The sequence below is a fragment of the Colias philodice genome, chromosome 2, assembly GCF_061535455.1.
Source record: "Colias philodice isolate Cphi_HAF_F1 chromosome 2, ilColPhil1 Martin Lab GWU primary, whole genome shotgun sequence".
Classification (NCBI taxonomy): Eukaryota; Metazoa; Arthropoda; class Insecta; order Lepidoptera; family Pieridae; genus Colias; species Colias philodice.
In genome coordinates this window covers 11,138,432-11,160,349 of record NC_143087.1, presented here as the reverse complement: position 1 = coordinate 11,160,349, position 21,918 = coordinate 11,138,432, and the positions used below count along the sequence as shown (strand labels likewise).

The following is a 21,918-nucleotide window of genomic DNA, read 5'->3' as shown; positions in this document are numbered from 1 at the left end:
TAACCAACTGTGGTATAACCGAGTCTCCCGGGGGGGTCGTACACAACCTGCTTTACTTTTTGCATTGCCCCTACAAACGATTTCCATTACCTAAGTGTTTATTTGCATGTATGTTTTTGCTTTTGTTTTGTTTGGGTACGGGTTGAGTTTTGAAATATGTTTATTGATAATATCTGTTGAATAGATTGGTACGATTGGAAATTACAAATAATTCATTAATTTACAAAAATATTACATTGAAGTATTTCTAAATTGCGATGATCATATTCATGATCTTTGAATTCTGTCGTTTTCTCAATATACCGAATGTAATATACCACAATGTTATTCACTATTTGCCAGTTCATATTTGACACAAAAAAAAAATATTTTCGTAATTTTGTTCATTACAGATTGCTAGAACGTAGGACAGAAAAAAAGTAGGTAATCCTCTATACCTCTATACTCACGTTTAAGGAGGAAATTACAATAAATCAACACAGCCTTTGATATATTATCATAGCTACAGCACAATAGCCTTAATCCCCACCACATAAGCATCAAACTGGCTCGCAAGTAATTCCGTGGTACATAAAGCTGCGTATTGAACGTACCTACTCGTAACATCTTGAACTCCTTTGAAATCCAACTGGCTACCGCTTAACGTCGTTTGTGGCGATTTGAATCTCAAAGATTTCGAATTTAAGTTTCGCCGCGCCCACGGCGTGTTGGCGTGGTCCAAGTTTTAGAGTGCTAGGTAGTATTTTTACTACGACAACGTAAATAACGCCTAGATGATACATATATAATATATACGTCATGTATGTATGTATATATTATATACATACATACATGCATACGCATCTAGATATATAGTCGGTCTTCATATAATCGCTTCGTCAAAAGTATGTACATAATAATTTGGCATTACGTGCAGTGCAACTGAGGTTGGTAGAAAAATAATTTGCCCTTGAAAATATAATTGTGGGTATTGTTAGTACGATATTCGTCATTGGCGGGACAAAATTGATGTGTGCTTTAATTAGATTTCATCGGGGTTTTCATATGAGCTTAAAGTTTTAGCACAAAATTATACCTTTATCTTATCATTTTATTGGCGTACGATTACATAGTAAGTTCTCCATATTATATTCATAAACTTTTTGATCTTCTATCACTTAAACCGTTCTTTTCTCATAATAGTCGATTTCAATAGCCTTTGAAATATCATCTTTGCGCTCCAAATCCACTCAGTTTTGCCTCAATTTCAACCGTGTCTAATAATGATTACTTATAGTTCAAATAATATAAGTATTTGCTTCAATAAAATGTAAAAGTAATACTTGAAATATCGTAGCAAATATGTCATTCCAAACTTATCTCTAACTTTTATGTAAACAACTGAAATGTCTTTAAGCTTATAAATAAATGATAACCACAAGCAAACTATTACCACATATTACTTAATTAAAGAACACGTTATGAAAATGATTTTCCTTATTTTCATATCATTTGCGTTTATTTGCGAAAGTTTTGCTGTGAAGTATAATTTATTGAATCAGAACTATTATGATGTCGATAAAATTGATGATATATTTAAGCAGTATATCGATAAATATGGCAAACAATATGTAGGTGAGGAATATAAGCTTCGAAGAGATGTATTAAAGGAGAATTTGATAAAATTAAATAAATGGAACAAAAATGATCCTGGGGTTTATGGTGATAATGAATTTACTGATCTTACTGAAGAAGAATTTGTCCAAAAACATCTTGGCCCACTCCGTTATGCAAGTAACATTCCGAGTGATAACAATGTGGAAGAAATAAAAATGCCAATAGATGTGAATCGTTTTATTAACGAGCGTAATATAACACATATTGATTGGCGAGACTACGGCGCAGTAACGCCAGTAAGAGCAAAGTTAAACTGTCGTTCAACGTATGCTTTCAGTGCTATTGGTAAGTGATTACTAGATATTTTGGCACACTAATGTTTTGCAGAACCTTCAAATCGAACGTTTGATCGGTGAAGGAAAACGTCGTGAAGTAGCTGACATGTCGAAGAATCAAAAGTTCGACGATATGTGGCATCTACCAACCCGCACTTGGCCAGGGTAGTGGATTACGGCTTGATTCCTTATGGGAGGCCCGTGCTCCAACAGTGAGAACATAATAGACTGATAATGTGATGACGAGTAAACTGTTCTTTTTTTATATTTTGCAGGTAGCATAGAAGGTCAATACGCATTAAAGCACAATACAACAGCAATAAGTCTCTCTGTACAACAAATATTAGATTGCGATACTTACGACGGTGGATGCTACGGTGGATTGGCAGTTTATGCAATGGCGTAACTATTAACTACTACATTAAATAATGAAGTTTTAACTTTTATTCCAGAAAGTGTAAAATGTTATGTCTGTCTGTACATATACATTCAAAAGCTACGGTTTTGATGGGTAATCTGTTTAGGTTTTTTGTATTTTATTTAAAGCATTATGATGATGGAAAAATTAAGTGGCCTTATTAAAGAAAAAGAAGATTTCATTGTATTTACAATAGAACAATGTATAACGTAGATATAGAATTAAAGTCGTCTTGAACAGATAAGAGAAATAAGAATCACCAAGTGAATATTAATTAAGATTTTAATGAAAATAAATAATTGATTTTAGGTCAGTCAAAAAGCAAAAGGGCTTAATGCGAGAAATGGATTATCCATATGAAGCAAAAACAGGTGACTGCATGTTTGAGGAAAGTAAATCGGTTGTTAATGTCAGCAAAGCTTTAATGGCCTTCAGAATGCCCGAAGATATTATGACGATGTTTGTAGCTGAAGTTGGACCTTTAACGACAAGTAGAATTTTTTATTTAAATAATAATGGTATTGCCACAAAATAATTTAAACACAATCTTACTTTAAACCAGGGATCTGTCACTTAGTTGTCTATGTGAAATACGACAAGAGAACCCGCACTTAAAGTTAAACCTGTCTTAAGTATTTTGTGGTAAGACAGTAAATGTTCATTTAACTGGTTCATTGGTAAAAATCTATTTATTTAATATTCTAGGTATAATTTTTACTGAAAAGATGAGACACATAAAAACTGGAAAAGTTTACAAACCTGACGATTGCCAAAAACACAAATATGCATTTAACGCGGAGGTACTTATAGTGGGATATGGAAGAGGTAGCTATGTATATTATATTTTGCAAACATATTTATTTTTCGGTCTTTCACGCTAATAAGGCGACACAACGAAATGGTAAAAATGAAACCAGTAAACTTATTTTTCAAGCTTAAAAATTCCTTTTCATTTTATTGGTCGATAGCATTCCACGATTCACCATTTTATTGAAAGTCCTCAATGATAATGATAGAAAAATAAATAGTTAAATAAACTATGATTTGAGGTAATATTACATTTGTGTACATTAAATCTTGTTTTTACAGAAAACGACGATGATTACTGGATCTTAAAGAACTCCTGGGGAACGCACTGGGGCGATAGGGGTTACATGCGTATAATCAGAGGTTCTAAAGCCTGTAATATTGGCCTTCTGATTAGCCTTCCAGAAATCAGTTGAATTTTTTTAAATATAAATAAAATACTTGCTTGATCGATTGTGTACTTCTTTAATTGTCCTATTTTCTATTTCGATATAGTAAATATATTCGTCCCTTATACAAGTTTTTCTAACGACGTATATATAATTATTGTAACTGTTACTCAATATTTGTAATATGTATTATGGAAAATAGTTATTTTAAAATTTCTAACATCTTAACATAAATGTCTTACCTTAACATCGTCGTTCATATCGTAGGATCCTCCATAATATTAAAACTATATATTCAAGATTTATTTTATGAATTGTGCATGGAATGTCTTTATTTTATATTATTTTTATTGCTTTTAAGGGTTACTTTATAATGTTATTGTATTAAGTAGGTACATTACTTCAATATAATATGACAAAATTAATAGATAATGTAACTAATTCAATTTAAATAAATCACCCAAAATGTTTTGTGTTTGTATTTCTATACAAGCCTTTAAAACTTAATAACCTATTACAACTTTGTTAAATTTTTAGGACCGGTCCTTGATTTATTTATATATTCTTAATTCATCTACAGCATTCAAATGAAGCCAAATTATAACTTGATATTTATAATGGTCAAAAATTTACTATAAAAGTCTATCTTAATGTATATGGTCCATTACACGGTATTGCATACCTTAATCGTCATCGACATACAATTTTCATTGACGTCATTGTACAACTGTGCCATACCAAAATTGTTATTATCCTTTTTACGAGCGTTAGCTAAATATTTCTCCTAGTATATAAGCTATAGACAATACTCTATAACAACAGGAAGTGATTTGATCAACTATTCACAATGTTTCGTATTCTTCTACTCTTCGCTTTATCTACCGAAGTCTTCACAAAGTATTATTTTCTAGATCAAAATTACTATGACTTAGATTACGTTGAATACATATTCCAAGAGTATATGGATAAATATAACAAGGAATACGATGACGACGAATACGCACATCGTTTAGAGCTTTTCAAATTCAGATTGAGCAAAATCAACGAATGGAACGAAAAAAATCCAGGAATGTATGGCTTGAACGAGTTCTCGGATCTTACGAATGAGGAGTTTTCCCAAAAGTATCTGGGGATTGAAGGAAATTTTAGTAGTGATGCTGTAAATTTGGAAAAAGATGAAATAGGAAGATCTCGAATCCCAGAATTCTTGGATTGGCGAGACGAAGGCGTAGTTACTCCTGTCAAGCATCAACACACTTGTGGTTCTTGTTATGTTTTCAGTGCTGTTGGTATGAACTTTAACTATAAATTAAATATAGGGAACTAATTTTCAGACATGTGAAAGTTTTCGAGCTCTGTGGTCTGTGATGTCAAAATTATTAAACTTTGTAATATCAATAATAATTTTATGTTTTTAGCACACATTGAAAGTCAATTTGCGATGAAGCACCATTCTAATCAGGTTATTCTATCCGAACAACAGGCACTTGATTGTGATAACTTCGATTGTGGATGTACAGGTGGACTACCAAGCAACGTGATCATGTAACTAGTTTATTCGTCTGATTAATTAAAAATGTCTTTTAGTAGCTAATTTTTAAGCTATTGCATAGCTTTTATCTCAGACTTTGAGCGCGGCGACCGAATGTAAAAATTCCGTAACGAAAAAACCTAACACCCCCACTCTAACCGGCGCAGCGATGCCATGTTATGCAATAGCTTTACCGCGGCAGTCCTCGATTGCCACACGTATTTTTTTTTGTTTATATTATAATATTTTTTTATTTAATTTTTCATCATCGTATTTAACACTAACATTTCAGTTCTTTAGCTTTACAAGGAGGTTTAATGCCACAGCAAAGATATACATACGTCCACGAAAAGTTATATTGTAGACTGAATAGAAGCGAAATAGTTGTTAAAGTTAACGGGCTCAACTTCGCAGGATCCCTAAGTGAAGATATGCTTAAATACGCAGTAGCTACTTACGGACCTCTGTCAATTGGTATGTATCAACCACTGATGAATATCCATACCTACTAATATTATAAATGCGAAAGTAACTCTGTCTGTTACTCAATCACGCCTAAACTACTGAACCAATTTTGATGAAATTTGGTATGGAGATATTTTGATACCCGAGAATGGTCATAGGCTACTTTTTATCCCGGGACAATAACGCAATCCCGGAAATCGCACGGCAACGGGAACTATGCAGGGTTTTCTTTGACTGCGCGGGCGAAGCCGCGGGCGGAAACCTAGTTTATTATAAATATCATCAGATAGTATAAGACTATAAAATTTTTTAGCTTTGTTTGTGAAATTTGTGATTTTAAAAAGCAGACCACATGTATTATTTTTAAAATTTTAATATGCTGACATATTGTCTTAATATAGGTAAGAATACATGGTGCTTTAAATATAACTTCTATTGATTTTTAGCTCTTAACATCACAGAAGAATTTAGAGAGTTCAAGTCTAGTAAGGTTTTTACACCTTATGGCGGCAAAGATATTGGAAAGCATGCAGTATTATTAGTGGGATATGGAAGAGGTAACTTTGTTTACACATTATATGTTTTAACTATCTATTTACCAAATTTTAGCCCGATTTATCCAATAGTTTGAGCTGTGCGTTGAAAGATCAGTCAGTCACCTTTGCGTTTTGACTAATTTCGCTGGCATTTATTGCATAAATATCTTCTGTCTGATGGAGTGATGGTACCTAAGTATTATGAATAATTATTATATTTGTGCAAATGTGTATTTCAGACAATGATGAAGATTATTGGATCATCAAGAATTCCTGGGGACGTAATTGGTGTGACAGAGGATACATGCGTTTGAGGCGGGGCATTGGTGCTTGTGATATTGGCTCTTACGTTGCAATGGCGAACGTCGAATAGTAATTGTTATATTATAGTACATATTTAATATAATCTGAGATATTATTATGTTTTTCTTGTATCTATTATAATCTGAGATATGGTCATTTCAATAGTATTAATAAATAAGTGGTTGATTCTTATTATCTTTTTAATTTTCTCCTCTTCTTCGTTTTTGTTTTCCATATGAGCTAATAATTTCTTGAATGTAGATTAATCAAAATTAAAACAAAGTAATGCCATTTAGTAAACTGGTGGTAATTGTTTCCCGTTCCCGTCCCGTCCAATTTAATATTAGGCTTTTATTATGCCTAGAATATATTTTAAAGTAAAATAAATAATCAAATTTAGTTTTATCGCTATTTTATGATAAATAATTTTATGTTCATTATTTCTAAGCAATGTTAACATTCCATGTTTATCGTTAGTACAGGAACGTTCGAAATTTCTTTAAAATGTTATAAATTAAAATGTATCGTTAAAACTTTACTTAGTGACGTTTGAACCATCACCAAGATGATTTTAATATTATTCCTCTCATTGACATTCACGGCAGAAGTTTGGTCTAAATATGAATTACTGGAGCAAGATCATTATGATATCAACAAAATATCCACAATCTTTGAACAGTTTATCGAAAGGTACGAAAGGAAATACTCACCAAAAGAATATAATTACCGCTTAGGTGTTTTTAAGGAGACCTTGCTAAATCTTAATAAATGGAACAAAGAAAATCCAGGAATGTATGGAATAAACGGGTTTTCTGACCTGACATTTGAAGAAGTATCTAAAACGTATATGGGCTTTAATATTAATTTTGATACTAAAACAAGTGACGGAGCACCTAAATATCAGAGGAAAGGATGCAATGATGCACCTAAATATATAGATTGGAGAGATTTTGGCTACGTTACACCGGTGAAAAGCCAGTTTACATGTGGCTCTTGTTATATTTTTAGTGCTGTTGGTAAGTAATGTTATTAAATAAATTGGACAGAACTATATTTATTATATCGCTTATAGATTTTGTTTGTTGTGAATTGATATACAACATGATTGGTCAAATTGTAAGTAAAATAGTCAATTCAATTCGCTGGCAAGTACTTACTATGGCATTTTTTTGTAAACACCATGATCGTAATATTTGCTAAGAATTTTATTTTATAAGTAACATTAAAATCAGTTTTTTCTTAATCCTCAAATTTTAAAATAGCTAATTTAACGATTTTTACAGGTCACATTGAAGGAATATACGCCAAAAAGCACAATACAACAGCGATCAGTTTATCAGAACAGCAAGTACTGGACTGTGATCCGTATGATGGGGGTTGTTTCGGAGGACTCCCTCACCAAGTCTTTAAGTAATATGTTTTGCATTACTCAAAAGTTGAATTTTTTATCTATATGTGTAAGATTAGAGAATAACATAGTACCTATGCGTTCAACACTCAGTATGCCGCATAGAATTATACATACTATGTATTTAAATAAAAAATCTTCTCCATCATTTGCAAATTCTGATATTGGTTTATACATATAATATAGTAGGGAATGCGTATACGCGTATCCAGGATCGGAACTATGACAGACTCCCACTATACTAACCAGGGCGCAGTTTGCCTACTGATTTAACTTCACTGTGTCTTTAATCTTTATCCTTATGATTAGGATATTTTTCACTTACTTATATAAAAGTCGGTATAGTAAAGGCGTTGTAGCACAGTGTTGTAGTCTCTACATTTTTAATTCATAGAATTGAAAGTGCGAAATAAATACAATATTGAAATCGTTTTAGCTACCTAAAAGAAAAGGGCCTAATGCGAGCGGACGATTATCCTTACGAAAACAAGCAAGGAGACTGCATGACTGACAATAGCAAAATAGCAGTCAATGTTACGGGAGGCAAACACTTTTTCGATATCTCAGAAGAAGATTTGAAAGACGCAGTAGCAAACCAGGGGCCTATATCAATTGGTATTTGAATACTATTGTATAAGAACTGAAAAGTATTTGCTTCACATGAGTATAAAAGATTTTAAAGAACTCTTTCTTTTTATAGACTTTTTATTTTAAAAATGTTTGATATTAATTTTGTAAGTTTTCTAGGTATGTTATTCACGGAAAAAATGCGTCACATAACAACAGGAAAAGTTTACAAGCCCGCTGACGACGACTGTACGGAGAATTATGTCAACCACGCTGTTCTCATAGTCGGATATGGAAGAGGTGAAGAATATGCCAATTTATTTATTTATTTAATGGGTTTTTGTTTTAATAAATGAAAAAAACAACAGTCTTGGTGGCTTAACATCTTCATCAGCTCATATTTTGTTCACTAGCTTCTCGTACACTAAGCTAAGCTTGAATTGGCATGTTAGCGTTTTGGTTCCTGATAGGTACTGTGTGTGTGTATCCAAAAGTTCTTTGTATAAGGTCAGTCATATTGTGCAGATTGCCTGTGACTCGAATTTTTAAAGCAGGACGTCTTCCCAAGTAAACCTATCAGTTGATACGAAGACTAAACAGACAGACAGGCTATAATTTTTAATCATGTAACCTTCTATTCGAAAAAAAGTTTCTTATAGTACTAAAACATCTTCTTCTTATGTATAATAATATATTTTATAGATAACGACGACGACTACTGGATAATCAAGAACTCCTGGGGCACGCATTGGGCGGATAGAGGGTACATGCGTATAGTGAGGGGATCTGAAGCGTGTTATATAGGACGGTATGCTGCTATGGCCGAAGTCGATTAAACAGAATGACGATTAGCAATACGGAGCTAGAATTAAAGAAGCGACTATTTTGTGTTTTGGAGATATTTTGTGTCTATAACTTTGAGTAGAAGTACAATAAAAAAGTTTAAAAATTGCTCGTGTTTGTTTTATTATTTAAAGTACATATAGATAGATATTTATTGATTTACGATGATCAAATAATGGCTGATAGCAATATATAATCACATAAATGATACATAGTAAAACTTCACTTGAAAAAATCATAGAATAGGAACAATATTCTAGCTAGGAACAACAACACATATTGCAATGGAACATGATAAATTTTATCATAGATTGTGAGGCCAGATTGTTTTATAATCTCTTATCTTAGTGCCTTTTAAAATCGTAATTTCATTATAATCCAAGCGTTTAAAATACTGAGTTTCAAAACTGTTAAAATTTTGCATTTTGTAATAATTGGAAATAATAAAACTAAAAATACCTACCTAAGTACCCACCGCTTATTTTATAGTTATGGTTTTTGTAATATGTAGCTACAGTTATACCCTAGATACCATCTAACGTGAAAATTTATGTATATTTGGTTGTGATCTTTACCGTTCACCAGGTTTTATTTATCAAACAGAAACAAATTATGCACCGATTGTTAAAAAATAACCATTAGTTTGCCAAATATTCTGATAACTAGATAAATAATATTATTATTATCTAGTAGTAGTGGCCGCTGTCAACATAATTTCTTATGTAACAAATAAAAAAAACGACGTGTGGCACTCGGGGACTGCCGCGGTAAAGCTATTGCATGCTATGCCTTCAAGCTACACCTCCGAGCCCGTCGGAGTGGGGAGTGTGAGGTTTTTTCGTTACGGAATTTCTCTTTTCGGTCCCCGCGCTCAAGGCCCGCGGTAGAAGCTATGCAATAGCATAAAAATATTATGGTTATACTTATTTATAAGTATAACCATATTCCAGAGATCTATGAAAGATGGGAAAACATACAGATAAAGAAATAAATTCCTTTAAAAGTAATAAAGTAAGCATGTTTAATGTTTTAGATGCAAGCCGAGAATAACCAAAATTTTTTCGATGCATAGGTATTATTTACATTTTCTAAGAAATGCCACAAATTCGTTGTTGTAACACGTGCAAATAAATACCTCTATATGTGATATACAACATGGAAAGCATAGCATTCTTAACTTATCAATACATTTTATGTAAACAATCGAAATTTCTTCAATGGTATATAAAGAAAAAGCCAAGGCATATCGCGTCCAATCATTATCATAATGTTTTCCATATTGTTATTATTTACACTGGTTTCGCCAGGAGTGTTTGCAAATTACAATTTATTGAATCAAGATTATTTCGAAGTTGATAATGTAGCGTCTATTTTTGAACAGTTTATAGAAAAATATGAGAAAATATACACACTAGAAGAATATTATTATCGCATAAACGTATTTAAAGATACGTTAAAGAAATTAAATGAATGGAATACTGAAGACCCAGGAACGTATGGTTTGCAAGAATTTTCAGACCTTACATTTGAAGAGATCTCAGATAAGTATTTCGGTTTCAACGGCAACATCAGTAATGTGGAAACAGTTCAGTTTATGAGTAATATGTTCTATAAAGCCCCTGAAGATGTGGATTGGCGTAAACACGGCGTTGTATCACCGGTAAAACAACAAAGTAAATGTGGATCCTGTTATGCTTTTAGTGCTATAGGTAAATATAAATTTAATCTGTACATTTAAACGGGATGGTGTATCAAATCCATTTAATAATTAAGTATGTTTAAATACAATAAAGATAATATTCTTTTTAGTAAAGATGGTACTAGCTAATATAGATATTAATTCATCTCTACCAGAGTCATAATATCATATCATACATAATATGATTAAATAATAAATGATGAAACATAATATAAGCAAATCATTCTACACTTCAGTCCAAGATACTTTTAACCTATCTTAGAAAACATTAAGTAGCTGTTAATCATTGAAATCTATATATATAAAACTCAAAGGTTACTGATATAGTGATCTATCAACGCACAGCCCAAACCGCTGGACGTATCGGGCTGAAATTTGGCATGCAGGTAGATGTCATAACGTAGGCGTCCCCTAAGAATTTAGAAAATTCATCCCCTAAAGGGGTAAAATAGGGGATAGAAGTTTGTATGAAACTTTTTATTCCTTGGATGTATTTGCATGAAATTTAGCACACATATAGAGGGTAACTTGGATAAACACATAGCATAGGTTTTATCCCGGAAATCCCACGGGAACGGGAACTATGCGGGTTTTTCTTTGAGAACGCGGGCGAAGCCGCGGGCGGAAAGCTAGTGTTAATATATAATCAGTATTTAGAACGCAAAAAGTTATACACTCCTAAGATAATAAATGTATTTAACTTTTTTAGCCCACATTGAGAGCCGGTATGCAATGAAGTATCATACAAAGCCGTTAATTCTCTCTGAGCAGCAAGCACTTGACTGTGATGATGAAGACTTTGGTTGCAATGGTGGATGTCCTCATAATGTATTCAGGTAGTTTAGTTCCAAGGAGACGTTAATAGTAGGCGTTATAAGAGAATAATAGTTATTTTCCACGGTTGAGCCACGTAGGTACACACGGACCGAGCTGCTTCGCGCAGCAAGCTTCACGAGGCAACTCAATTTGTGTAGACCCTCCTAATCTTGAAGCACTTTCTTTTTATGAATAAAAAAGAAAGTGCCGAGCACGCATGTTAGAACTTAAACTTCTTTGGTTATATTCAAAGATACCAAAATCGTCGCCTTACGCCATGACGTGACAGCATTGCCATGACGCGACCTTGAAATTTTTCTTTCAACGCGCCTAACGAAGATTCACTTCAAAAGGTTAATAATAAAATTGGGAAATAAAACAAATTATGTCGTTTATTTTCTAAATATAGGATTGAGATCATACTCTACATAATGGTTTTTATTGTTGTCTATTTCTTTGGTTTTGTTGCTGCATTTGCATTTGACTTGCTATAATATTTTATTATTAATATGTGCAGGCTTCATAAAAAATTATAGATCGCCAACTTGTCTAATTTGTCAGTCCTTATGAAAACAATTCATAAATGAAAATTAATAATAATTAGAATATCTTCTCATATCTTCTCAGTTCCCTTCAGGAAGGCGTGATGCTTGCGCGAGACTATCCATACGTACAGCGTCAGGGCTTCTGCAAAACAAATGACAGGAAAACAGTATTAAAAGTGAATAGATACACGGTGTTTAAAGATTTGGACGAAGAAGACTTGAAAGAGGCTGTGGCTAGTTATGGACCACTTTCAATTGGTAAACATTTTAGACCTTCATTACAGTTAAAAAGAGGAAAAGTAATTATTTTCATCAGTAAAAATCATTTACGAAATATAAGTTTATCGAAATTTAAAAGAAAGTGGTCGGTTAATACGTCATTATTGACACATGAAAAACAAATTTAAAAAATAATTAACTATTTAAATGTTTTAACATAATTCTGACTCTTTATTTTTATAGAATAATTTTTTGCACACTGCTCATCTTTTCATACTGGAAATAATATGATAATGTTGTAAGTATCGATATTAACCTAACAAATTTAAAACATATTTCAGCAATGCTTTTCACACATAGAATGTCGCACATAAAAGTTGGGCGGGTTTACAGACCTGTTGACTGTGGTACTGCACCCAACAACCACGCGGTACTATTGGTTGGTTATGGACAAGGTATATTAGTTTATTTTTATAGTTATTTTACTATTTATAATGTCGATATAGTCTTGAAAATGGTATTGCAAGTGACCTCTGTTGGATTGGCCTTACGTTTCATAGGACTATGAGACTTTAGAGTAACGGATTGTGAGAATTTTTATAATCTCTATAATCGTTAGACAAATAAATTTTGCACTATTATAATCTTACTCACTATAATGGATATTGTAATGGGCAGATTTCCTATCAGCATCTGATTCAGCGCCGGCTTTTATATCGACGTATCTTTTCAGGAATAATCAATGTACAAAATGTATTCTAATAAGGGCTGATTTTTCAATCCTTGGTTAAAACTTATTCGTCGAATAATGTATAAAACTACCATTTTAAAAACGTATTCTAATTGCCCGTATTTTACAGTTTACGTGACATTTTAATATTATCGTGTAATACACGGACGGATAAGTTTTAACCAAGCATTGAAAAATCGGCCCTAAATGAAATCAGTTATTTTCTAGATAAAGGATAGAGTATTCTATAGAGTGATGAGTATATAAACTTGATAAGAATAGTACTTTATTTTTGATAACTTTTTATGAGTACTGAACTTATATCATCGCACAATTTAAGAAAACCATTTGACAACAACCATTGAACATAAAATCCGTCATAAAAACCACGAATCTCAAAACTTCGGCTATATTCCTTCCAGAGAATGACGATTACTGGATCATCAAGAACTCCTGGGGGACGATGTGGGGGGACAAGGGGTACATGCGGCTGCTACGGGGCTTCGGGGTCTGCAATGTAGGGTCTTATGTCGCACTAGCGGAGGTCACAAAAAAATAAATGTCTGCTAATGTGAATGTTAATACCTAAAGTTATTAAGTTTTTAGGAGTTTTCTAGTGATTTGACATATTTAAAAGTTCCGAGATTAAACGGATAAGTAAATGATTTAAAAGTGTTTTATGGTCAATGGTTAATGTCTAAAAATAAGTATCATAATTCATAATGTACAAAGGTAAAAAGATTTAAAACATTGAATAAATATGACTGTACAACGATGTTTCTTTATTTAAATAAAACCTTTTTCCTATCTGACTGATTAATTTCTAAAGGAATATAGTACAAAAAATAAATTTACGTGAAAGTTAGTTTCAATTATTTGCACGTAAATTAATGTTATCTTCAATAATCGATTGACACTTATAGTCCATTGAATAAAAAGTTCTAGAGTGCGTGAGTTAGTAACGTAAGATGTTTCTTCGGAAACATGTCAAGAGTCCCTAGGTAATAAACATACTAAAACCCCGGGACACTAGGAGGAGCCCCGGAGTGGGGGGAGGGGGGAAATGGGTCCATTTTTTCATTTTTCGCTTAAATCTCAAAAACGGTACATGTTAGAGAAAAACTTTCAAGGAAAAGTTGAAAGGCCATAAAATTATCTACCAGTTGTACCTACATCATTTTTTCCTATATCCTACCGTTTCTGAGTTATACGCAGTAAAAAATGATTTTGGCTCAAACAATTTCCCCATACTACACATCAATCGATCAAAAAATATTTATTTCTTCCAAAAAACTCAAATGTGCAACTTGTGACCGGTATTGATAGATTGCTCTTAATTAGGTCTATAATTGGTAAAATAAACACATTCCTCCATGGAAGCCTTTAGGAGGAATCGATTGTCAAAATGTTATATTAGGGGAGTTTGAGCTACCGAACTTGATCTTTTTATTTTTTTCTTCCAAAAAAACTCAAAAGTGCAACTTGTGACCGGTACAGATATATTGCTCATAATTAGGTCTATCATTGATAAAAATACCAGATTCCACCGCGGAGGCGTTTACGGGTAATTGAATTTTATTAGGGTAGTTACGATACTTGAACTTTTTATTTTTTTTCTTCCAAAAATCTCAAAAGTGCAACTTGTGACCGGTACCTTTAGATTGCTCTTAATTAGGTCTATAATTGGTAAAATAAACACATTCCTTCATGGAAGCCTTTAGGAGGAATCGATTGTCAAAATATTATATTAGGGTAGTTTGAGTTACTGAACTTGATCTTTTTATTTTTTTCTTCCAAAAAACTCAAAAGTGCAACTTGTGACCGGTACAGATAGATTGCTCATAATTAGGTCTATCATTGATAAAAATACTAGATTCCACCCCGGAGGCGTTTACGGGGAATTGAATTTTATTAGGGTAGTTACGATACTTGAACTTTTTTTTTTTTTCAAAAAACTCAAAAGTGCAACTTGTGACCGGTACAGATAGATTGCTCATAATTAGGTCTATCATTGATAAAAATACTAGATTCCACCACGAAGGCGTTTACGGGGAATTGAATTTTATTAGGGTAGTTATGATACTTGAACTTTTTATTTTTTTCCTTCCAAAAAACTCAAAAGTGCAACTTGTGACCGGTACCGATAGATTGCTCATAATTAGGTCTATCATTGATAAAAATACCAGATTCCACCATGGAGGCGTTTACGGAGAATTGAATTTTATTAGGACAGTTAGTTAAATAGTTCAAGTATCGTAACTACCCTAATAAAATTCAATACCTCCTAAACGCCTCCATGGTGGAATCTGGTTTTTTTATCAATGATAGACCTAATTATGAGCAATCTATCGGTACCGGTCACAAGTTGCACTTTTGAGTTTTTTGAAAAAAAAAAAAAAGTTCAAGTATCGTAACTACCCTAATAAAATTCAATTCCCCGTAAACGCCTCCGGGGTGGAATCTAGTATTTTTATCAATGATAGACCTAATTATGAGCAATCTATCTGTACCGGTCACAAGTTGCACTTTTGAGTTTTTTGGAAGAAAAAAATAAAAAGATCAAGTTCAGTAACTCAAACTGCCCTAACTAATATAATATTTTGACAATCGATTCATCCTAAAGGCTTCCATGAAGGAATGTGTTTATTTTACCAATTATAGACCTAATTAAGAGCAATCTATCAGTACCGGTCACAAGATGCACATTTGAGTTTTTTGGAAGAAATAAATATTTTTTGATCGATTGATGTGTAGTATGAGGAAATTGTTTGAGCCAAAATCATTTTTTTACTGCGTATAACTCAGAAACGGTAGGATATAGGAAAAAATGATGTAGGTACAACTTGTAGATAATTTTATGGACTTTCAACTTTTCCTTGAAAGTTTTTCTCTAACATATACCGTTTTTGAGATTTAAGCGAAAAATGAAAAAATGGACTCATTTCCCCCCTCCCCCCACTCCGGGGCTCCTCCTAGTGTCCCGGGGTTTTAGTATGTTTATTACCTAGGGACTCTTGACATGTTTCTGAAGAAACATCTTACGTTACTAACTCACGCACTCTAGACCCCCCTTGGAGGGACTCATTCAATGGACTATTAACATCATCTTGAAAGATAAAAAATAACATAATGAGTACCTACGCTACATTAAAATTTTGAGCAATAATTTATTAATCCTTACATAATGATAGGTGATTTAGGTTGTATAATTTTCATGGGCAGATATCCTATCCTACTAATATTATAAATGCGAAAGTGTTTGAGGATGTGTATGTGTGTGTTTGTTACTCTTTCACGCAAATATTACTGAACCGATTACAATGAAATTTAGCACACATAGAGGAATACTTGGATTAACACATAGGATAGGTTTTTTCCCGGAAATCCCACGGGAACGGGAACTATGCGGGTTTTTCTTTCGAAATGCGGGCGAAGCCGCGGGTGAAAAGCTAGTGTAACCTAAACAAAACGTACTCAGAAATTATGAAAATTAATTTTTGTAAACTGTACACTTTATTTGCTTAAGTAACATATTTTGTTCTCTTTAAATAAACATAAATGTTATCATTATCAAACAAAATCGATACAATCAAGCTTCACTACTATGCAAATTGAAAAACTTCGGCCTGAAGGTTCCTACACTGTAAGGGTCCGTTCACACAGACCGGCTCGGAGAGCATCGTCGCGCATTTTTCTTTTCACACAGACCGGATCGTATACGCTTGGAGTTGGTTGGAGCGGAGCCGCCAACTATTTCACATAGACCGGCTCGAAGCTATCTGAAAGTGGATGCGCATGCCATCGGAGCCGAACGGCTGCGCGAACGAGAAAAAGTACGCTCCTCTTATTATTTCACACCAAGCGCGTTCAAGCATTCTTAATGTCAAAAGCAGTGCACACGCAAAAATAAACCTTACTACATATACTAGGAACTGTTCGTGATAAGAATCTGCTCTCCTCTCCGAGACGGTCTGTGTGAACGGACCCTTAGATGCTGCCCTGTCAACCCCTGCGCATGTAGCTCTTGTATTTCTACCCTGGTCAGCCGGGTATGCAAAACAAAGACATATGAAAACCTGTATCTGGTCAGTGTTCACTCAATGTCCCTATTTACGATTATTCATTTTTTAAATTTAATTACGGAAGTAACTCTGTCTGTCTTCTTCATCTTCCCGCCTAAAGGACTGAACCGGTTTTGGTTAATATTGGTAAAAAGATGCTAGCTTGAGACCTGAGAAAAGATATAGGATATGCTTCTTAGACTACGCGGGCAAAGCCGCGGGCGTATGGTTAGTTGTGAATAAAGTACTTACCTACGTAGGTAAATGAAGGAACAAACATTTTTATCTAGTTAGATATAATATGCGTTTTAAGCATCTAAAATGAGACCTGTAAATTTTTTTATACATAGGTGTTGTTTTATTTGCTTGCACAAAAGCTCAAATTTTGCAACTCAAAAATCCTATAAAATAAAAAGCGATTACATCGGAATGGAAATTTAACTATTTAACAATTTACTGCTATTCAAATGTTAAATGCCAATTATTAAAATTATTTTCATATTAGATAACTCGAAACATATTTTACATGAATTCTTATACTGTCACTCAACCAAACATTCTAAAAATTACTGATACAAACATTATATATGTAAGAACACTCAAAATGAACACAGAAAAGCATAACAATGTTCTCTATTATATGTGTACTTACTATATTTGCTGCTGAAGTTTTAACTTCAGAATTTGATTTATTGGATCAAGATTATTATGATTTAAACAACGCTGAAGCAATTTTTGAACAATTCAATAGAAAATTCAACAAAGATAATGAAAATTACAAAAGTGATTATCGTTTTGAAGTGTTTAAACAGAATTTGGCAAAAATCAACGAGTTAAATGAAAAAAGTAAAGTTAAATCATACGGAATCACACAATTCACCGATTTGACATTTAAAGAATTTTCTGACTATTATTTGGGTATAAGAGGCAATGTAACTTATGAAAATGCAGTTAAATATGTACCTTCTGGATTGAAAGGACCAGATTCATTAGATTATCGAAAAATCGGATATGTGACTGAAATTAAAGACCAAAAACGCTGTGGATCCTGTTATGCATTTAGTTCTATTGGTGAGCACGAAATATTATCAAATTATCTTGTGTAGAGCTTTTTTATATACAGGTAAGTGCTCCACGTCGCACATAATATGCACCCAAAATGCCAGATACATTGTAAGTATGTTTCCGGCCTTTTTAGTAGGAATATGCTCTCTTTATGAAGGTGCCCAGTTTATAGCCGTATGGAAACTGAAATAAATATAAAATAAATGACGATTTTAGAGATGATCCATGAGTAATAAACCATATCCATCCTTTTTCAGGTAACATAGAAGGACAATATGCCAAAGTTCACAACACTAAAGCGATCAGTTTATCTGAACAGCAAATAGTTGATTGTGATCGTACAAGTCATGGCTGTTATGGGGGCTGGCCCCACAATGTTTTCAAGTAAGTGTCTGGTTAATTTTCTCAGGACGATGTCGTTTAAGTATTTGGAAATAAAATTCCGTAACTCAGTGTGATAAAACTTATTAATAATGATGAATTTCGATCAGTTGTATAGATTACTTTAGAAATTATAAAAATGAAATAGTAGCTAAATTAAAAAAAAAATATATATTTTCTAGTGTTTGAGTCTCCCCGTGCCCACTCTCGCTGTTAAGTGTTCGAAACGTCGGGAAAATAATATTATGAATAAATCGCGTTTAAAATCCGTTAAAAATCTTTAATTTCTAAAAAAAAATACTAAAATATAAAATTACATTTATGAATGAAAAATCGAACGTATTAGAACCAAATTTCATAAAAAGAATCAGAAAATTTCAGTTTTAGAACGACAATATAATGGCAATATTCACTACTAAAAAGTGAAGTCCCGTGTCCCCGTAGTGGGGTAGGGGGCAGATGTATTATTCATACATCTGTTTCACTGATCGATTTTTCTTTAGGGACAAGTAGGTGATCAGCCTTCTGTGTCCTGCCAGACCGAGACATTTTTTTTTTCGTCTCCACCGGGAATCGAACCCAGGACCCCTCGGTTCTACGCTCACGCCTCAACCACTGTACCGAGGAGGTGGTCAATATTCACTACTAATTAATACTAATTTTCTATCAAACATAACAGTAGTCTGGCTGCGGAAGGTGGGTCTATGAGAGAAGAGGAATATCCGTATGCAGGTGTTCAAGGTCAATGCAGAGTAGATGGAAGCAGAATAGCAGCCAGGGTTACAGGTGGTCAACAACTGCAGATATCGGATGAAGCTGGCTTAAAGGACGCGTTGGTTCAATATGGACCGCTTTCAGTTGGTAGGTCTTGTTAAAAAACTTATAACGATAATATAATATTGCCACAAATTAAATAAGTAGATATTGGCTCGGTGAATATACACATAAGATGAGTTTATAAAGAATCCTGAATTTTCAATTTATGTGAACATTATTCGCATTGCTTCTGTAAAAATTATAAAACAACAATGGTTCCGAAAACTGCTCTGTGAGATGTTGTAACTGTGAAAATTTATTATTAAATGTGTAAATGTGTAAGAAGAATGTGAGAGGCTTTTTGTATTATTTTAATTAATTAAATCTAAAAAAAATTGTTGCAGTCATAGGGGTAAACCGAGAATTCATGCTTTTGCGAGGGAAATCCGTCTTTAAACCAATGACTTCTTGTCAAGAAGGTCCACATGCTGTTCTTCTCATTGGATATGGAAACGGTAAACACAGTCATTAAATAAAAGTATAATCATGTTAAATAAATTATTAGTTGTATAAAATAATAATAAGTTACAATCTGGTTTCAAAATATAAAGATCATGAAACTTACAGTCGAAAAAATGTGTTTAACATACGTATTAATTTAGTCGAGAACAAAAAATGGCAATAAATTATCTAATAACACTTTCAAATTTTAAGTTAGAATGGGATTGACATCTTATTCTTGTACGAAATCCCAAAATAAATAAAAAAAAAAATGATTTTCTTAAGCAGCTATAGAAAATATATCAATATAATTAATTTTCTCTTCCAGATGGTATAGACGACTATTGGCTCTTGAAGAACTCCTGGGGCACCACGTGGGGTGACCAGGGCTACTACCGCATGGTGATGGGGCAGCATGCGTGTAACATTGGAGATTATGCAGCTAGCGCGACTGTTGAATAGCTGGTTGTCTGGAAGAAATAGCTATAGTGATATGTTAATTGTTTTAACTTGTAATTTGGTAGTGTTACATTATCACGTAAAAGTAATAAAGAATAAATGAATTAAATAAATCTTGTTTCAGTTTTATTTACATTTTTGGTTGAATTAATAACGTTTCCTTTCTCCTATACATCCTCCTATACATCCTTTTCCTATACATATTTATTGTAATTGTACAAAGTTTATGTAAGAATTAAACAAATAGGTAATTAGATAATTCACTACATAGTATAAAATAAAGCCGCTTTTTCTGTTCCTATGTCCCTATGTATGCTTAAATCTTTAAAACTACGCAACGGATTTTGATGCGGTTTTTTGTTGTTTTTTGTTTTTAGATAGAGTGATTCAAGAGGAAGGTTTAAGTATATAATTTATTAGTTTTTAGACAAAACGGGCGAAGCCGCGGGCGGAAAGCTAGTCTCAAATTGTTTTTTATGTGTTATCTCGTAGCAGTTATTTGCTAAGTCTTAAATTCTTCAATTATTTTAAACCAGACCTCTAAACCCTGTTAATGTTTAAACTTTTCGTCGCTTCAGCCGTGGGACGTCCACTGCTGGACAAAGGCCTCCCTCAAGGATTTCCAGTACGACCGGTCACCGGCGGCAGTACAAAAATGTATAGCTGAAGTTATTTCATAGCGAATACATCCCATTGGATGACCCAATGGTCGAAGGTTACATTATGTGTGACTGTGATTGCTTAGCATAAAAATTACACACGATTATATAATTGTTATATTATATAAGCGAAAAAATAAAATAGGTACTTACCCTAATTATAATTAATTTACCATCCTATAATACTTTTAATGATAAAGGAGTAAGACGCCATATTTGGATTCAGGAAACAATCTAATAATTTTATTAGCAAGAATACCAAAATAATAAATGCTTTAAAACTAACTATATTATCTATCTTTATTGTCATGATTTTAACTTTTAGATAACCCTGTAAAATTTTGATATTTTCTACTGAAAATATTTCAATTTAATTTCATTCATTACAATATACTCTTTCTCCATACTCTTTATTATTTCCTTTTATTACATACTCTGCTCTTTAATTTGCTTACTATGTTTATCACGAGAAATCGACGAAATCGCTCACGAGCGATAAAACCGCTCTTTGTACAGCTCTACTATACGTAGCTATCGCAATCATGTACATACACAACACAACAACTATATTTCTACTAGTAGTCCGCCCCGACTTCGCCCGTGGTACCTACATGTTTAAACTGTCCTATCTCTCAAGTTGGATCGAACTGCACATGGTATGCGAATTTTATTATAATCGGTTAAGTGGTTTAGGAGTCCATTGAGGACAAACATTGTGACAAGAGATTTATATATATTAAAGATAGATGTACAATAAAGAGTATTCATTCATTGATTCAATTGTTTATTAGCATTAACGGTCGACATGTGAAATGAGAAATGAAAAAAG

At 33.1% G+C, this 21,918-nt stretch overlaps 5 protein-coding genes and 1 long non-coding RNA gene across 6 annotated transcripts in view; all 6 read left to right on the top strand.

The window, feature by feature from the left end:
• The window catches only part of LOC149490773 (uncharacterized), an 819,148-nt gene that overhangs the window by 589,806 nt on the left and 207,424 nt on the right, over positions 1-21,918 (top strand). The window lies entirely within an intron of this gene.
• Positions 1,461-3,572, top strand: LOC149490795 (cathepsin L-like proteinase). The gene is made up of 5 exons (XM_089711256.1): positions 1,461-1,941; positions 2,207-2,333; positions 2,659-2,840; positions 3,055-3,174; positions 3,439-3,572. The coding sequence occupies exons 1-5, from the start codon at positions 1,461-1,463 to the stop codon at positions 3,570-3,572; spliced, it is 1,044 nt and encodes a 347-aa protein (XP_089567382.1).
• LOC149490794 (cathepsin L-like) lies at positions 4,393-6,450 on the top strand. Its single transcript, XM_089709891.1, has 5 exons — positions 4,393-4,834; positions 4,964-5,090; positions 5,369-5,550; positions 5,988-6,098; positions 6,317-6,450. Exons 1-5 carry the CDS (start codon positions 4,393-4,395, stop codon positions 6,448-6,450), a joined length of 996 nt encoding a protein of 331 aa, XP_089566017.1.
• On the top strand, positions 7,171-9,191 carry LOC149490793 (cathepsin L-like proteinase). Its single transcript, XM_089709879.1, has 5 exons — positions 7,171-7,396; positions 7,664-7,790; positions 8,225-8,403; positions 8,536-8,655; positions 9,058-9,191. Exons 1-5 carry the CDS (start codon positions 7,171-7,173, stop codon positions 9,189-9,191), a joined length of 786 nt encoding a protein of 261 aa, XP_089566005.1.
• On the top strand, positions 10,466-13,766 carry LOC149490792 (uncharacterized). The gene is made up of 5 exons (XM_089711244.1): positions 10,466-10,907; positions 11,607-11,733; positions 12,341-12,516; positions 12,819-12,932; positions 13,630-13,766. The coding sequence occupies exons 1-5, from the start codon at positions 10,466-10,468 to the stop codon at positions 13,764-13,766; spliced, it is 996 nt and encodes a 331-aa protein (XP_089567370.1).
• LOC149490791 (cathepsin L-like proteinase) lies at positions 17,895-20,433 on the top strand. Its single transcript, XM_089709869.1, has 5 exons — positions 17,895-18,339; positions 18,591-18,717; positions 19,394-19,575; positions 19,875-19,985; positions 20,300-20,433. The coding sequence occupies exons 1-5, from the start codon at positions 17,895-17,897 to the stop codon at positions 20,431-20,433; spliced, it is 999 nt and encodes a 332-aa protein (XP_089565995.1).

Coding starts and splice junctions, on each gene's coding strand:
- LOC149490795 (XM_089711256.1), top strand. CDS start 1,461: ATGAAAATGATTTTCCTTATTTTCATATCATTTGCGTTTATTTGCGAA. Junction 2,841..3,054: donor AGTTGGACCTTTAACGACAA/GTAGAATTTTTT, acceptor TTAATATTCTAG/GTATAATTTTTACTGAAAAG. Junction 3,175..3,438: donor TATAGTGGGATATGGAAGAG/GTAGCTATGTAT, acceptor TTGTTTTTACAG/AAAACGACGATGATTACTGG.
- LOC149490794 (XM_089709891.1), top strand. CDS start 4,393: ATGTTTCGTATTCTTCTACTCTTCGCTTTATCTACCGAAGTCTTCACA. Junction 4,835..4,963: donor TTATGTTTTCAGTGCTGTTG/GTATGAACTTTA, acceptor TTATGTTTTTAG/CACACATTGAAAGTCAATTT. Junction 6,099..6,316: donor ATTAGTGGGATATGGAAGAG/GTAACTTTGTTT, acceptor TGTGTATTTCAG/ACAATGATGAAGATTATTGG.
- LOC149490793 (XM_089709879.1), top strand. CDS start 7,171: ATGTATGGAATAAACGGGTTTTCTGACCTGACATTTGAAGAAGTATCT. Junction 7,791..8,224: donor CTCCCTCACCAAGTCTTTAA/GTAATATGTTTT, acceptor AAATCGTTTTAG/CTACCTAAAAGAAAAGGGCC. Junction 8,404..8,535: donor CCAGGGGCCTATATCAATTG/GTATTTGAATAC, acceptor TAAGTTTTCTAG/GTATGTTATTCACGGAAAAA.
- LOC149490792 (XM_089711244.1), top strand. CDS start 10,466: ATGTTTTCCATATTGTTATTATTTACACTGGTTTCGCCAGGAGTGTTT. Junction 11,734..12,340: donor TGTCCTCATAATGTATTCAG/GTAGTTTAGTTC, acceptor ATATCTTCTCAG/TTCCCTTCAGGAAGGCGTGA. Junction 12,517..12,818: donor TTATGGACCACTTTCAATTG/GTAAACATTTTA, acceptor AACATATTTCAG/CAATGCTTTTCACACATAGA.
- LOC149490791 (XM_089709869.1), top strand. CDS start 17,895: ATGTTCTCTATTATATGTGTACTTACTATATTTGCTGCTGAAGTTTTA. Junction 19,576..19,874: donor ATATGGACCGCTTTCAGTTG/GTAGGTCTTGTT, acceptor AAATTGTTGCAG/TCATAGGGGTAAACCGAGAA. Junction 19,986..20,299: donor TCTCATTGGATATGGAAACG/GTAAACACAGTC, acceptor TTTCTCTTCCAG/ATGGTATAGACGACTATTGG.